Source organism: Nanorana parkeri, unplaced genomic scaffold (assembly GCF_000935625.1).
Source record: "Nanorana parkeri isolate BGI_ZX_2015 unplaced genomic scaffold, ASM93562v1 scaffold1654, whole genome shotgun sequence".
In the NCBI taxonomy this organism is placed as follows: Eukaryota; Metazoa; Chordata; class Amphibia; order Anura; family Dicroglossidae; genus Nanorana; species Nanorana parkeri.
In genome coordinates, this window is record NW_017307922.1 from 294,679 (window position 1) to 309,913 (window position 15,235).

At 41.0% G+C, this 15,235-nt stretch overlaps 1 protein-coding gene across 1 annotated transcript; it reads right to left on the minus strand.

The window, feature by feature from the left end:
• Positions 1-2,649: 2,649 nt before the first annotated feature.
• On the minus strand, positions 2,650-15,235 carry SBDS (SBDS ribosome assembly guanine nucleotide exchange factor). Its single transcript, XM_018571028.1, has 5 exons — positions 15,058-15,235; positions 11,095-11,224; positions 8,722-8,922; positions 6,649-6,813; positions 2,650-2,902 (listed from the first exon to the last, which is right to left on the minus strand). The coding sequence occupies exons 1-5, from the start codon at positions 15,183-15,185 to the stop codon at positions 2,774-2,776; spliced, it is 753 nt and encodes a 250-aa protein (XP_018426530.1). The 5' UTR covers positions 15,186-15,235; the 3' UTR covers positions 2,650-2,773.

Genomic DNA, 15,235 nt, shown 5'->3' on the forward strand with positions numbered 1-15,235 from the left:
AAACCTACAGACAAAAAAAGTACCCTCCCACAATGAAAATCCAAGAGCTCAATCTCTTCTGAAGAATTGATCTCTTGGATATTCACTGTGGAAGAAGAGTAATTTTAGTCCATGGCACCATTTTTATGATGTTGTCTAGACTGGCGCTAAAAAGATACAATTCTATAAAAGGGAAACTTGAAATGTAATTAGCAGCACAGGTTATAAATAAATCCGTATCAACAGGAATATAGGCTTTTTTTTTTAAAGGAAATTTGTACTGAGAAATACAGTGAAGGGAATTTATCAAATCTGGAGCAGTTATGCATGCCAACCAATCAGCTTCTATGGTTTGTTAAGCTTTGAAAATCAAACTGAAGAGAGAAGCTGATTGGTTACCATGCACAGCTGCTCCAGATTTTCTCCCCTCCAGTTTTGATAAATTCCCCCCAGTATGTCTATTGCCAACCTCCTTCTCGAAGTTCTAGGTGCCTAGTTGTCTCTGTCATTTAATACCAAGTCAGTGGCCCAGACCATAAAAAGTAAAGAAAGACAGGACACTTGCATATTTGTTAAGTCAGTTACCGGAAAATATATAAAAACTGAATTGGAGTGATCCAGGCAACTAGCATTTCCAGAAAGAAAAAGTCAGCAAAGAAAGTCTTGTTTTAACAAATATAGGGGATGCCAATGCTGGATTTATTCTGGTAATGCTGACTTACTTACTTCAGTACTTTTAGGACTTATGGAACAAGGATAAAGCTCAGCATAGCCAGAGAAAAACCAAAAGGTCCCTGTTTCCACCTACTTTGTGTCATGGATTTAAACTATTCAAGCAAGAGGGTTAGTGGGATTTGTAGTCAACTTGCATTTGTAGGAGAGGTAGCAACAGTTGCCTACATATTTCCTTCAGCACGGGTTTTTCTTTAAGTCAGAGTGTACCTCTGAGGGCTAAAGAGGGAAAAAAAGCTTACTGTCACCAATTAAATATGAGAGCTGTCATGCTACACTTCCCTTTTGGATAAATCAGTTACCTGGCTGTTTTACTGACTCACTGGCTTTAAATATTTTGAGCCTTGAGCTGGAACTAGTATATAGATTACAAATCCTTAAAAAGCATTCTCATTCTGAATTAGAAACCTAACCTAAAATACTGAAGTATGAAAGAGGGTCAGCATAAGACGGCAACTGACATTTTCAGGAGAGGTCAACAGAGGCCACATATTCATCATGGTTACTTTTAAACTAGGAAAGAAATACATAAGTACTTGTCAAAGAATGATGAAGAAGTTGTGGGCAGGGGAGAAATGGTAGAGGAGGTGTTCCCCAAGTAGTGTGAAACAAGTGCCATATGATTGCTCCCTAGTACAAAGTGAATCTGGAGAAACCAAAATAAGCAAGTCTGCAAACCACCAAAGCAGGCTCAGGTGCACTTCCTCCAGGTCTCAAGTTATTCAGGAGGAGCCTGGGCAGGAGTTCGAAGAAGGTTGATAAGGATCAGCTGTGGTATGAACCAACTGTAGAACCGTATCAAATAAAATCTCAACGAACTGAAAATGGAATAAAAAAAATACTGGACATATTACAATCGAACTATCAAACAAAACAAAAACAAAAAAAAGCTAAATTAAAGTTCCATTTTTACTACAGCCAAATAAGTACAAACCCATCAAAGGCTATAATTTTTATTGTGGTCTTGGGTGATCAGCAAGGCTGACTGCAAAATACATGAGTGATATATAAAATATGAATGCTCATAATACTTACTGAAGGCAGTTATGTAAAACCAGATCATGAAAACATTTACACTGCATCTCTATCATCAATGCCATAATAACACCAACATCTGAATACATAAGTCATTGCAAACATCACTCATCTCTATAATGTTTGCAGCCGACAAGGGCAAGTTTCCACGTGTTAAGTAATAGCTGTTGTATTAGTCAGTGCTGTCTGCAGTAACTCCAATGTACCAAGCTGCTGCTCTAGGATGAACTAAATGTTCCAGAAGGAAACAACTATATTCACACTGACTACATTCTTTCACAATGTACTTCACTAACTACAGAGGGGAAAACCTTCAATCCATGTGCTTTAAGTGAGCATCCATTACTTTTGTGCACGTTACTTCCCAATACACACACACACACACACGTGTAAATATCCTTCACGTTCCACAAAATATTTCCCTAAAAAAATATAGCTTAAGTATTTAATAAATTAAAAATATAGCCACACAGTGCAAATCAAAAACTCTGCTTTTCTATAATAGTCCACCACCTTGTGGGTAGATCCTCTGGTAAATTCCAAATCTGACAAGTTCCTTTAATCCAACACAAGATCTACTGAGCAACCCTTTCCAAAGTTCTAGAAAATCAGCTCTACGCAGTCTAGAAAAATGGCACATTGGCTAACATGATTCCAGCTAAATAACCGCTTACTAAATGTTCTAAGCGTCCTCCAACATAAAAGCACAAGTCAGATCAAACGATAGGAAAACTTAGCAGTGAGGCACACTTGCTGTAAGTTGTAGAAACGACTTTAAAGTCCGTAAACAATAAATGTTATAGTGTTAGCTTGAGTTACTCCGGCTTTAGTTATTAGATAAACTTCAGTGGTAAATGTCATACAATGAAGATTCAAAGTTCTTCATTCATTAGTTGTGATGAAGCCACTTTTCCAAAATAGCTGCTTTGAACACAAAGCTGATTAGTCTATATGACTTAAAACCAAGCATTTAATAGTGGAAAGACCGTTAAGTCTACAGGGAACAAGGGTTAATGTATTGTCGCTCTTATTCTAGCTTCTCATCTCCTTCTTCTACATCTTTCAAGCTCAGTACTTCCAAAGTGCCTTTTCCTTTGGTCTCGCATCGTATCAGCTCATCAATTTCCCGAAAGCAGCCTGGATCAATCAAGCACACCTAAATTAGGAAAAACACATTTGAAATCAATACATGGTATTAAAACACATACAAAAAAAAAAAAAATAGTTCAGTTTTTCAATAACCTTTAGACCCCATTCACACTGAGCGACATGCAAATCGCGCGACTTTGACCAACATTGAGCGACGTGTCGCGCGACATCTTCCTATTGGGCTGTATGCAATCAGGAGCAATATCGCTCAAAATCGCTCTAAAAAAGGGTCATGTAGAAGCGACAAGCTACCAGCGACGAGCTACAAGCGATATTGAGCGATATTGAGCAACATTGAGCGACGAGATGTGAACAGCTACATTGAAATGTATTGGTGAAGCTATATAGAGCGATATAGTGCGGAAATATGAGCGATATCGCTACAAAAATCGCGCGATAAATCGCTCAATGTGAACGGGGCCTTAAATGTAACCCATCTTGAAAAACATGGCCAACATTAGGCCATGTATATATCCGGATAGTTCAGGAAGAATAATCAGCCTTTGGCAGTGCAGTAGCCCAAGAGCCCCACACCCAAACATGGGGCATATTCAAAATGAAAATGTAGTCATCTCAAAAAGACCAGACTAATGTAAGCTCTCCATTCCATAATGCAATACAACGCAATCACCCCATTGTTCCACAAGGAATGCAAATAGAATACATATAGGCACAAACACAATAGTCGCAGAAATTTTTTTGTGTTTATGCACTTTGTTTCCTTTGCATAATTTTATACATATTTTTTCAGGGCACATACAGCTATAGTAGCGTATTTGGATACATATATTTTTATATTTACAATTTGCAAGAGGTAAAAAAACATTTGGATAAAAACATTACATCTTCCGCTAATTTTTCCAAGTGCCGCGACTACCTCATAAGGCAACCTCTAAATGTTTACTGGAGATGTAACAAGGCCTTCTGACTGCAATAGTTTGAGCAAAGATCACAGACAGACAGAAAAAAACCCCCCTGTCGGATGTACAATTTCCATCCGAGAGAGAAAGCCTGAAGGGAAGCAGATGCTGCTGTGCTCCTGTTAGGAAATCCATATTGCTCTGTGAATCTATAATAGTAATCTATTATGAATTGTGTGGTCAGAACATAAGGATTTTTACTGTGTGCTGTGCTGGCAATAATGTGGTGAGCTTCCCTCTAACAGAGGGGTGCTGACACACATGCAGCACACCTGCTCTCCCATGTATATTTATTGGCCTCACAACTTCTCATGAGGAATACAGTATAAAGTGAAGTGACGTCCATGGCCACCAGATATCAGCTGGAATGCCATTTCAGATCCTCCAGGATGTGCAAGATCTGTTTAGAATCCCTGAAGCAAGCAGCATAACGTAGTCTGTACCGGAATTTGGAAAAATGTATCTACATATTGGTATATGAAAGCCCCCCCCACAACCCAAAAATTATAAGGAACATCATAATAACAGTTTGAAATGAACCCATTTTAGAGCAATAGAAATTGTAAAATGTGATTGATGAGGGGCAGTTTCAGTTGGAAAATGTCACAGCCTGAATCCAAATGGATATTTTTCAATTGAATACTACTGCCTCAGCTGACCTAGACCAGGATACTTAAAAGGTATTTGCTTTTGATCAAATGTTTCATAAAGTAGTTTTTAGAATACTGGTTTTATGAAATATTGGAGAGATGAATATAAGGAACCTGCAGGCATTGATTTTGATACAGCACAGAGGGGGTTAACATTCAGAGGAGGGTTAAAAGGAATTCTCGGAATGTCTACAGCATTCCTTGACAAAGTTTGATGTTCCAATTGAAATGTGTCGGCGATGACACCGAGGCTTGGTGTGACATCACCATCAGAGCAGCTCTTTGAACTTCTTGCAGCCTTTCTCCAGTTGTACCGCACACCTGTCAATGTACCACCAGCCAATAAGAAATAATGTGTTGGTTTTTATTACTTTTTACTGAGAGAAGACTTCTTATAGTCAACTCTAGACCGTTCTCCTATAAGGTGTTTTATTTAAATTGTGCTAGAATATTCAGTTAGAGGTGGATGCAACCATAATAGAGTGATTGATGATCTTAGCAAGAAATGACTGAGAACAATTCCATTTTTTTTTTATTTGTTCAGATTAGTGGAGGATTGATATAGTTCAGTGTGGCTGCTGCTATAATTTACTGGACCAGCTTTCTTGGAGGATTTATCCCAATGACAAATTTCACTTGGCAACCCTGGAGGCAGAGCAGAACTAAAACTGGATTATCAGCCCTGCTGAAGATTGTCGCTGGTGTTCACAGGATCCCAATGATGTTATAGTATTTCCCCTAAAATGGAACCATTTTTTGTTCTTGTAGAACAGAGGTCTCCAACTACTGGCCAGCGAACCGGTTACTTTTGGCCCGCAGGCAGGGCTGCCGATCAGAGCTGACTTTACTGCAGGGCAAAAAGGTGCAACTGCCCTGGGCCCCATAATTTACAAAGGCCCACAGCAGCTATCCATTGAGCCTAGAGCGGCAGGCAGAAGAAGAGCGGCATGGCTGGTGGGGAGATCATTGTCAGGGGCAGACTGATCATTCGTGCACTGCCCAAGGGCCGGCTGCCAGAAAGAGGCACATGGCCTCCTTCTAGGGATTCCACCTGTCCGGGATTTTTGAGTCCTGTATGTGCTATGTCCAGGTTTCAGGTCGGCTGAAACCCAGACACAGAATGTCATGATGTCAGGTGGACAGGGGCAACAAGGGGGCCCAGGTTTTCTAACTTTGAGTGCATGGAGGAGGCACGGAGAGACAATGGAACTAGGGGAGAAAGGCAGTGTCTGAAACACAAGGTGCAGATAGTTCTTGAAGAGCACTCACTTTGATGTCTCTCCTCGCTCTAATTTGGAAGTACATAGTGGAGTATAGTTTTTCACTCAGGTATGAACTTTAACATATCTAAAACCAGGTCTAGGCTAACAGGTGCACATCTCCAGGCTGTTAGGTTCTCAACTGCTATAACACACTTAAGACAGATTTGACTCATCTAACTTAGAGCAAACACTGCCTGGCATCTGGCAGTAAGCACTATCTAGTACTGTACATAGTTAGATTTTGAAATTTTGCAAGCGGCCCCCAATGGAAGAGGAAAACTTGCCCAGTGGTCCCCAGGTAATTTGAGTCCCCTGTTGTAGAGCATTTCCTAGTAAGATTGGATTGTTACAAATGCATTGATAATTTCCAATCATCTCAACAAGGAGTTCTTGTTCTTTGTAAGCTTACAGGTACATCACAGTTAACTATAAAAAGGTTAATTGCCCCACAAACGTGCTACTCAGATTCTTCTAATTTACTCACTAGGGTACTTTACTCTCTTTAGCCCACACAGTTTATTCATTCACAAACCAGACAGTATTCTAATAACAGAGTTTTATATGAGGTGGAATTTAAAAAAAAATTGCTGCAATTGTGCGACTGCTTGATATGATGAAATCATCTAAAGGAAGTGGTTTATCTGCTATATATAGATAGATATCTATATAGAGATATAGATATAGATAGATATATATATATATATACCTATATAAATGTATATATCTATAGAGATATATATACATCTATCTATCTATCTATGGGCCAAGCTGGTTTGAATAGAACTGAGAAGTGTGTAAACCCCTGATACCGTAGATTTCTATTGTTGTCCCATGTCCCTGTGTCGGAAAGATTTGATTAACTCTCTCTATTCATCCTGGTTGTTAGGGTATTGAACATGTGTAAAAAGGATATTTGCTTACCATTTCTAGCTCCTTGTCAAAGTCTTCACTCTCAACAAGCTTGATTAATGGTTTCAGCTTCTCTTTCAGTCGTTTACCATCCTTGGCAGGAAGGATAAACCTCAATCTCATGTGAGCACGCTCAATCTGCATGGTTTCCTTAAGTTGCTTTATGACTTCCAAGGCCTGAAAAACAATGCATTTGCACTTGAGAATCATTCATTTCTTAGGTGTGAAGTCTGAAGGATACACTTCCCAGATGTTTAAATTTTTTTTTTGACAATGCATGACTGTACCCAAAACATTTGCTGCTACTGTTACTAAAGGTTAAGATTTCTATGAGTTAGTATTCTGTTCTGTAGACTAGAACTATACGAGGATCACTAATAACTGAAAAATATCTTTAACATATCCATATTATAAAACAGAACAAGACCTATAACCCCAAACTATATTTGGGGAATTCTAATCCAAAATATTAAAACTGATCCTTTACACCACTAAAACACCCATTATTTTACCTATTCCACATAGCATCAGTTATATGTATGACTTTACTGCCTTTAGAATCCAGACACTTGCAATTCATTTCTGCTGCCACCATATTTAATTACAGTAAATACACAAGGATTAAAAGCATACTCCACCTTTCGCTCATATTTAGGGTTTAACATGAAACCTGGTCACATTACCCAACCCGCCAACCCCCTTTTTTTCTGATTCATGTGGTGCTTATCAATGCAGGCTTCTATTTCCATTTGAATTAGTCATGGCTGTGGGGGCGGAGCATTTACAGTAATCTGTAAAAGGAGAGACTACAAATGCCACCGCAGCCGAGGGACTCATAGATCTCAAAGAACATCACCGTATTTGTAGTCCATTGATTACTTCCTTCAGCCCCATAACAGGTCTGTATCTCCATATGGATGTGGGCCTGGAGGAACAGTCTGCAGTAACCTGTACACTGCACCCCCATCCACTGACTGCAACTGGAATGCTCTGCAGGCTTCAATTTGAAAAAAAAAAGTATACATTTATTACATTTTTGCAAAAGGTGGGCTATGCCTTCAAATTCCCTTGGTCCTGTGCATTTTGCCTAAGCTCACAGGTGCTTCATCATTCCCCCCAGCTCAGTCTGGCCACATGGCAATAAACACTGGAAAGGATGACAAAAGGGTATAAGCAAAGAAACACACATTTTCATTTTGTAATGGTGGTGCTTTTCAAATAATGTCACAGATAATTGGGACACAATCTTATTTTCTTTACAAATGAGTGAAGTCCTTAGAAGAAAATGTCTGATTGCATATGGAGTACCATAGCAATTGATAGAAAACCACTACCACCAAAAATGAGATCGAGGTGGAGTAGAATTATTAATCTGTTTTCAGTTTTAGATTGAGCATGGAAGGGTTTGGAGCAAAACAAGTCTCCTTCGCCGGCCTCAAACTGACAGGACTGTAGAAAGCATTAGAGCGATATATCTGGCTCACAGTGCTGACCCTCTTTTTCACTGTCTGAGGGCTGCTGTGCAGGGGATTATAGAAATCTAAATTGACAAACTGTCGTATTAATATACCAGCTGTGATTTAAAATCCCTCATCTATTGTATGTCATGCTTCTTAAGGCCTCATTCACGCTGATAAGAGCTGGCCCGTACAGATCCGTGCAATGTGCACAGGCGTATCGGGGCCGCTCCTGGGAAGGACAGGTACTGCGTGTGATTGCACGCAGTAGCCTGTTCTTCTCTATGGGAGTACGCGGCCGCACACTCACCCGAACTGCACATTCGTGCGGGTGTCCGTGCTCGGACGCAGACAGGATCCATCCCCTCCATGTACGAGTACAGAAACCCGCATGGATGTGCAGTTTGGGTGAGCGTACTCCCATAGAGAACAAGCTGATGCCTGCAATCACACCCAGCACCTGTACTTCCCGGGAGCAGCTCGATACGTCCGTGCACGTCGCGTGGATCTGTGCGGGACGGCTCTTATCAGTGTGAATGAGGCCTAAAGAATATACATTACAGGATCTAAGAATGTTTTTGTTTTTTTACTTGGAGTTCTCTTTTATGTAACTGAAAGGTTTTCTTACCTGTTGTTTTGTACTCTTTGTGGCTTTAACTGAATAATGGATGTCTTTCATGGCTCTTTCAATCAGGTTTACAGTATATGGCCTCTTTGTCTCTGGATTGACACATTTGTCAGCCACAGTGGTTGCAATATCCCGAAACATTTGTTCTAGTTGTGTGCTCCGCTCTTTTTCAGATACCTGAAGCTCCCCCTTTGATAAAACCTGTAGCATAAAAGAAAATCAAGTTAAAAGTATGTTTGCACATACTGTATATATACACTGTACATGAAACATTTGACAAGATCGTAATATTATATTCAACAGATATACAGTGATTCCTTCTTGATCCACCAGCGCAAAAGTACTACAGCTGTGACTCCACTTCAGTAAGTCGGACCTGCCATGGGATGGCAGCACTTTACCAGTCAGGGAACACTCACTGTTATTCTATCGAAGAAACAAAAGCAAAAAAAGGCACCTCCCCTAGTGCAGAGAATCTTTATTTTCTACAGTGATATTCTTTACCATAGAGCAGTCCTAAATCTCCAGCCTTTGTGGTCTGTAAACATGCCGAATGCCTACAGTTAGTGTAGAAAAGATTATGGATGCCACTACTGCACTTCTTTGAGTGGAGAATTGAGGGGGGAAGATTCACTCTCACTGTCTTGGTGAATGCACAGTGTGGAAAAATCCACAATTTGACATTTTCCACTGAGACGGTGGTTGAGGTGAAATCGCCCAGTAAAGTCATTCATCCCAGGGACAATTGCCAAAAGTGGAACTTCCAGTTACTTTTGGAAGATTTGCTCTCTCTTCCTGTTGTGTGTCCAGGGCAGGTAGTGAGGAGAAAACGTTCCAATAAGCTGACAGAGGAAATAAAATTCTAACTGATTTCCAAAATCTTGATTTTTTGTTTTTGTTTGCTGCGAACACCAGTCACCAAAGGCCATTTGTGATAATCTAAATACCAACATCGAAAATGTGTTTTTTTTTTAACAGTGCAGCCTTTATTCTAGCAGAAATGACTAAATTCTTCATCATTTATTTGTATTCTCTCCCTGTCAGAATGACTTTACAGCCCTACAATGCTGGTCTATCTCCTGTCTGATTTCAGCGCCGATAACAAAAACCGCTGTATAAAAAAGGTCCTGTAGAGATAACATGAAATGAAAAGATAAAGGCTTTGTTCATTGAAACTTTTACCCTCCACCAGCAACCTGGATAGTGTGTCATTTACCAGCCCTGAGCTTAGGCAGAAAACTGGGCAGCCTCCATGGAAGCTGTACAGTCTGACCCTGGACTGACATTTATGCCTCGACAGGGACAACAAACAATTAAATATCACACAACTTGATGCTTGCACAGGACTTCTCTTCCGGCAATTGAACAAAGTGATGGTGGAAGGAAAAGCAAGTATATGCTGTTTCCCAGGGGGTATGGGAAGCACTAGAGTTTCTAAAAGAAATCCCCTCCAGGTGAACTATACATATATTACAAGGGATTGGATGCTTATCTGCTTCTGTTCTGTGGATATTAATGTAGGGCAGGGGTAGGTTACCCCGGCTTTCCAAATCCCACGAGGCACTGCAAGACTGACAGCCACAGGCATGATGGGATTTCCATTATTACCACAGTTGGAGGGTTGAGGTTGCCTACTCCTGATGCAGGGCTTACCAGCACCATTTCTGTATTTACTGTTACATGAGCGAGTCTGCCTATACTGTAATCACACAATGGTTCTCAACGTTATAGCTACAGCCCTCGCACCCCTTTAGCGGTGTTTTACTAAATGTGTCTTACCAAATATTTGACTCCTGTTGCAGTGGATGACTTCTGGGAAAAGCAGTGTTCTAATGACATAAGAAGGGGGAATTGGATAACTGAGAAGTTCTGTACATAGGATATTGTGGCAAGCCTTTGTAAGGAAGACTGGCCACAGTTTCAGAAAATTAGAACTGCTTTTAGATTTCAATGGAAAAGGTAACTTTCAATAAGATAACAAGTGGGCATGTGTAGCAATTACATACATTTTTAACAAAATGTTTGCCCTGTGTCTAAGTTTACATGAGGAGCACACTTGCCTGACAGCTGATTTGCAGGCTTTCAAGGGGTGCTACTTCTGAATGCCTGTGTTTTTCACGTTTGGATTTCAAGGAGGATTTTGCATTACAAGACTTCCCTAATGACATCAATGGTCAGGTTTGCCAAACAGCAGCACCTACCAAACATGCCATAAAAAAAAATTCTGCAGCATCATGGTGCAAAGAATTGCAGTGGCAGCAAGCGTACAAGCCTTGATAGCTGCTATTTTAGGTTTTCTGCCATAAAAATGTAGATCAACCACCTGTTTTTACTGCCCCTGTGAACAAGGACTAACTGGCACAATGTAAATACCTGCTTGCAGATCTCTGTCTGGTCCTCTGTTCCAAATGCTTTGGCCAGATCCTCTTTCTTGGCCACCTGACCTTTGGACACATTCATGAACACAGAGTGTGTCTGTAATACTTCATCTAGGTCTTTCTCCCTATGACCAAAAATATCAAGTATGTACATATCATTATTTAAATATTATACACAATTATTCTTCTATGACTGGTATTGGACATTGTAACCAATATCTGTAAAATAAGCACAATGTAACCTGGATTTTTCAGAGCTTATTTTATTGTTCGTCATGCACGACATTGTAGGGCTTTACTACTGAGCATAGAGGAAACATTGGAACGTGTTCAGATTTAATGGCAATGTAAAACCAAATGATTTACAGTAACCCTGACCTGGTTAAAATTAGGGATGCACCGATATATCGGCCGAAAATGGCACTTTTGGCTAAATGCCGAAAGTGCCATTTTCCTGCCGATACATCGGCGCATCCCAGGTTTCTTTCCTCCCCGCCGGGCGCTGCTCTGTGTCCAAGCGGTGAGGAGAGAAAGTGACAGCCGACCGAGCGCTGCGGAACAAAATCGATGTAAGCGGCCGGTGTCTCTCCTCCCACACCGCTCGGCCGCCTATCACAGTGCGGCAGAGCCGTGTGGGGGCGGAGACAGCGCTGTCACAGGAGGCTGGGCTCTCCTCTCGCACCGCTCACTCAGCCTCTTGTGACAGTGTGCGTCAGAGAGGAGAGCGGGCTACAAACACTCAGCGTTCAGTGATCGCTGAGTGTTTGTAGATAATTGAAGACATAGTATGGTCAATATATACTCAATTTTGAATGAATGGGAAGTGATCTATATCCACTCCTGTCCATTCATAATTGTGGTTATAGTAAACATAATATATTCTCAAGTTATCAATGAACAGGAACACTCAGAGGATTCATTGATAACAGGGGATACAGAAAAAGAGATTGAGGACTCTTTCTATTTTAAAAGGGAAATATCAGGGGTCTGTCGGACCCCTAATATTTCCATCTTGACAGGTCCACCTTGATGTAAACATGGCAAAATGTGCAACCTGATGCGTTGCCATTAATTTCCGATATAATTTCGACCCCTAATATTTCCCCGAAGCCCCTAAAAGTAAAGTAAAAAATATTTAATAAAAAAAATAAAAAATAGAAATAAATCTAAAAGAAAATAAAAAAGTTTATAAAAAATAAAATAAAAACATTTTCGGTATCGGTTTCGGCCTGACAATTTTTTCTATTTCGGTTTTTAAATTTCTATTTCGGTGCACCTCTAGTTAAAATGCATACATAAAAAAAAACCAAAAAAAAAAAAAACCTATGTTAGGGCTCATGCACATGGTTGCAAAAAGGTTGTATGCCTAGGTTATGGCCTTATTCTTTTGCCCTGGGAGTTTCACGTGCAGCGTATGCTAGCGTCTAGGCGGTCTGTTCAAATCAATAAAAGGCTATAATATAAGAATATGATCCTTGTCAGGTGTGTACATGAGTCCTTTGCCTTCAACTCAATCCCCGTGTAGCCCTTCGGATCCTAGTCCCAGACTGTACATAGGGCCTAGACTTCCACTCCTCCTAGCACTATGCCGTGCCTCCTGTCATTTACCTGTCATCCAACAGGTGCTCAGCACAGGCTCTAGCATTTGACTGTCAAATGACAAGGAGTGGGGCTTAAAAATGTACATCAAATCAAAATCTTTTTTTAATCTTGGAGTGCAGGGGAATTATAATACAGGTCATGTTGTACTGCTATCCAATGCTCTGTTAGAGAGATTCCCCTTATTTTCTGCCCCAATGACAACAGTTTTACCCGACAGGAAGTGGGCAAACAAAAAAAAAATAAAAAATCTGCAACTGGGTTAGAGACAGCAATAAAAAATCTGACTGGAATTCTAATCTTCCCCCATTCTTTACTAATAAAATCATTATATGTCTGCATGTGTTGCTGATTCCCTCACTTCCTGTCTGGTTATAACGTTGTCTCCTGGGCAGGAGCGAGGGTAAATCTCTCCAACAGAGCCCTGGATAGCAGTAAAAATCTAACAGGGTTTGTAGCCCTTCTTGGCTTGACATACACTTTCATTCAGGATGGACTTGGCACTTTAACTTAACTGGAAGCAAACCCCATCTACAGACTATGATCAAAGGAGCTCAGCAAGGTTCGCATTTAAGCCCCTTTCACACAGTCCAATCAGGAGGGGATCTGTGCATGGATCTCTTGATTGGACTGGATGTCAACATTGTGTCATTCGTGTCTATGTAGTTCTTTTCTGGAGGTAAAAACTGACAATACTGGATCCATATTAGTGTAAGGGCAGCCGGATCTAAATGGACATTAACATATGGCGGTTACTCCTGATCCAGCATGATCAGTTCTGGCAGAAGGGTTCTCTGATCCATTTGTTTTTACCGGACCTGGCAGGAGTTGGGTGTAACCTGATGTAAACAGACCCCCATCTTCTTAGATGCGGCTGCCTGTAGACTAACATAGGGCTTCCAATCAGATCCGTCTGAAAAACTGACAGGTGGACCTGATAGAAAAGCTAGTGTGAAAAGGAGACTTAGAACCTCGGTCAGGTCTTTATGTTGTGATAACATGCCTCAAAAACACATGTTTTCCTGCATGTTACCACAGCACATGAAACTAAGGGACATACCTGTATTTATACAACACAGACCGTGCCAGTTACCAAACAGTCACTGCAGGTGTATCACTGTAGTGGAATCACACACCAGGAAGATTTGCCAGCAGTGAAATTGAAGCTACGTCACATTCACTGCTTTACGAATATTCCCCTATGCGGGGTAGGTTGCTGTGCCATTCACTTTAAAAAGGCAACCAAAACACACCTAGCCAGAGCTACACAAACAGCAGGCCTGAGTTACTGTGTGTTGGCAACCCATTCAAAAGAACTTGACTGCATTATTACAAAATGTGCTGCAAAAGTCTGAATCAGCCCTGTATGAGCATCAGGAGTAGGCAACCTTGGCACTCCAGTTAGGGTGTAACTACAAATCCCCATCACACCTCTGGGAGACATGGCTGTGGCAGTCAGCCTTGCAATGTATTATGGGACTTGTAGTAGCACAAAAGTGGGAGTGCCAGGGTTGCCTACTCCTATGCACTAAAAAAAAAAAACAATTAGGGAGCTTCCCCTCAAAGCCTGTAGTCAAAAATGAGTGTTTAGTTAACTTCCTGTTCTGTCCCCATGACAGGAAGTGAAGGGAAAACTCGATGGGTCCCAGGCAGGAGAAAAATAAACCGGTGGTGGTTTTAACCTACTCTATCCAAGGTTGAAAAGCAGTTTTGCATATACATGCGCTTGCTATTAGATTTTGGGAAATAGGTGACAGGCTGACACAGAGAGGGATAAAAAGACTAAGTAATTTATAGCTGTGTCCACATTGGAGACATTGCCCATCACTTCCTGTCCTGACAGCAAGTCAGAGAACCCCCCCCTATAGTAAACAAGATGGAAATAAAAACATACAAAGGCTCTAAGCCTGCATACTCACCTGTGCGTTCCGTGAACGTCCACCAAAGCACATTTTTGTGCATGTTGATGTAAACATGGCAAAATGTGCAACCTGCTTGCGTTGCCATTCATTTCTAATATAATTTCCCCATACACTGAAAGGAAGACGCACACTTTTGCTCTTTATTTCTGTGCCTGAATACACGCACAAACGCAGAAGTAAAAAACACAGAACACAACTCAAAAACATCTGCTACATGCTTTTTTTTTGCTGCGTAGGAAGGTCCCACTTAACTAAATGAAGACAGACACATGAACATGACGCACATTTAAGGAACCTTTCTCCACACCATTCAAAGCTACAAAGTTTTGGTTGATTGTTCTTTCAGTTTGTTGTTCAAAGCCTCTCTACTCCCTCCCCCAAGAGGGCGCAAGATCCGCAGATTGGCTCCTCAACACACCGGCCTGGTGAATACTTACACCCCACTGCGCCAGCCCATAACCTTGTTCTTGTAGCAGGCTATCTCAAACCTCTTCCCTCCCTTCTTCATCCGCACGACCGCCACATTGGTCAGCCGAATCTGGTTGGTGGGAGTGAAAATAGACATGTCTTCTGCCGCCTCTCCTCCTTATGCTGTATGCCTTGCGCTAAGCTTCA

Excerpts from the sequence above, each read along its gene's own strand:
- SBDS (XM_018571028.1), bottom strand. The coding sequence starts at position 15,185 with ATGTCTATTTTCACTCCCACCAACCAGATTCGGCTGACCAATGTGGCG. Across the intron at positions 11,225-15,057 it reads ATGGGCTGGCGCAGTGGGGT|GGAGAAAGACCTAGATGAAG; the intron begins GTAAGTATTCAC and ends TTTTGGTCATAG. Across the intron at positions 6,814-8,721 it reads CAAAGAGTACAAAACAACAG|GCCTTGGAAGTCATAAAGCA; the intron begins GTAAGAAAACCT and ends ATTGTTTTTCAG.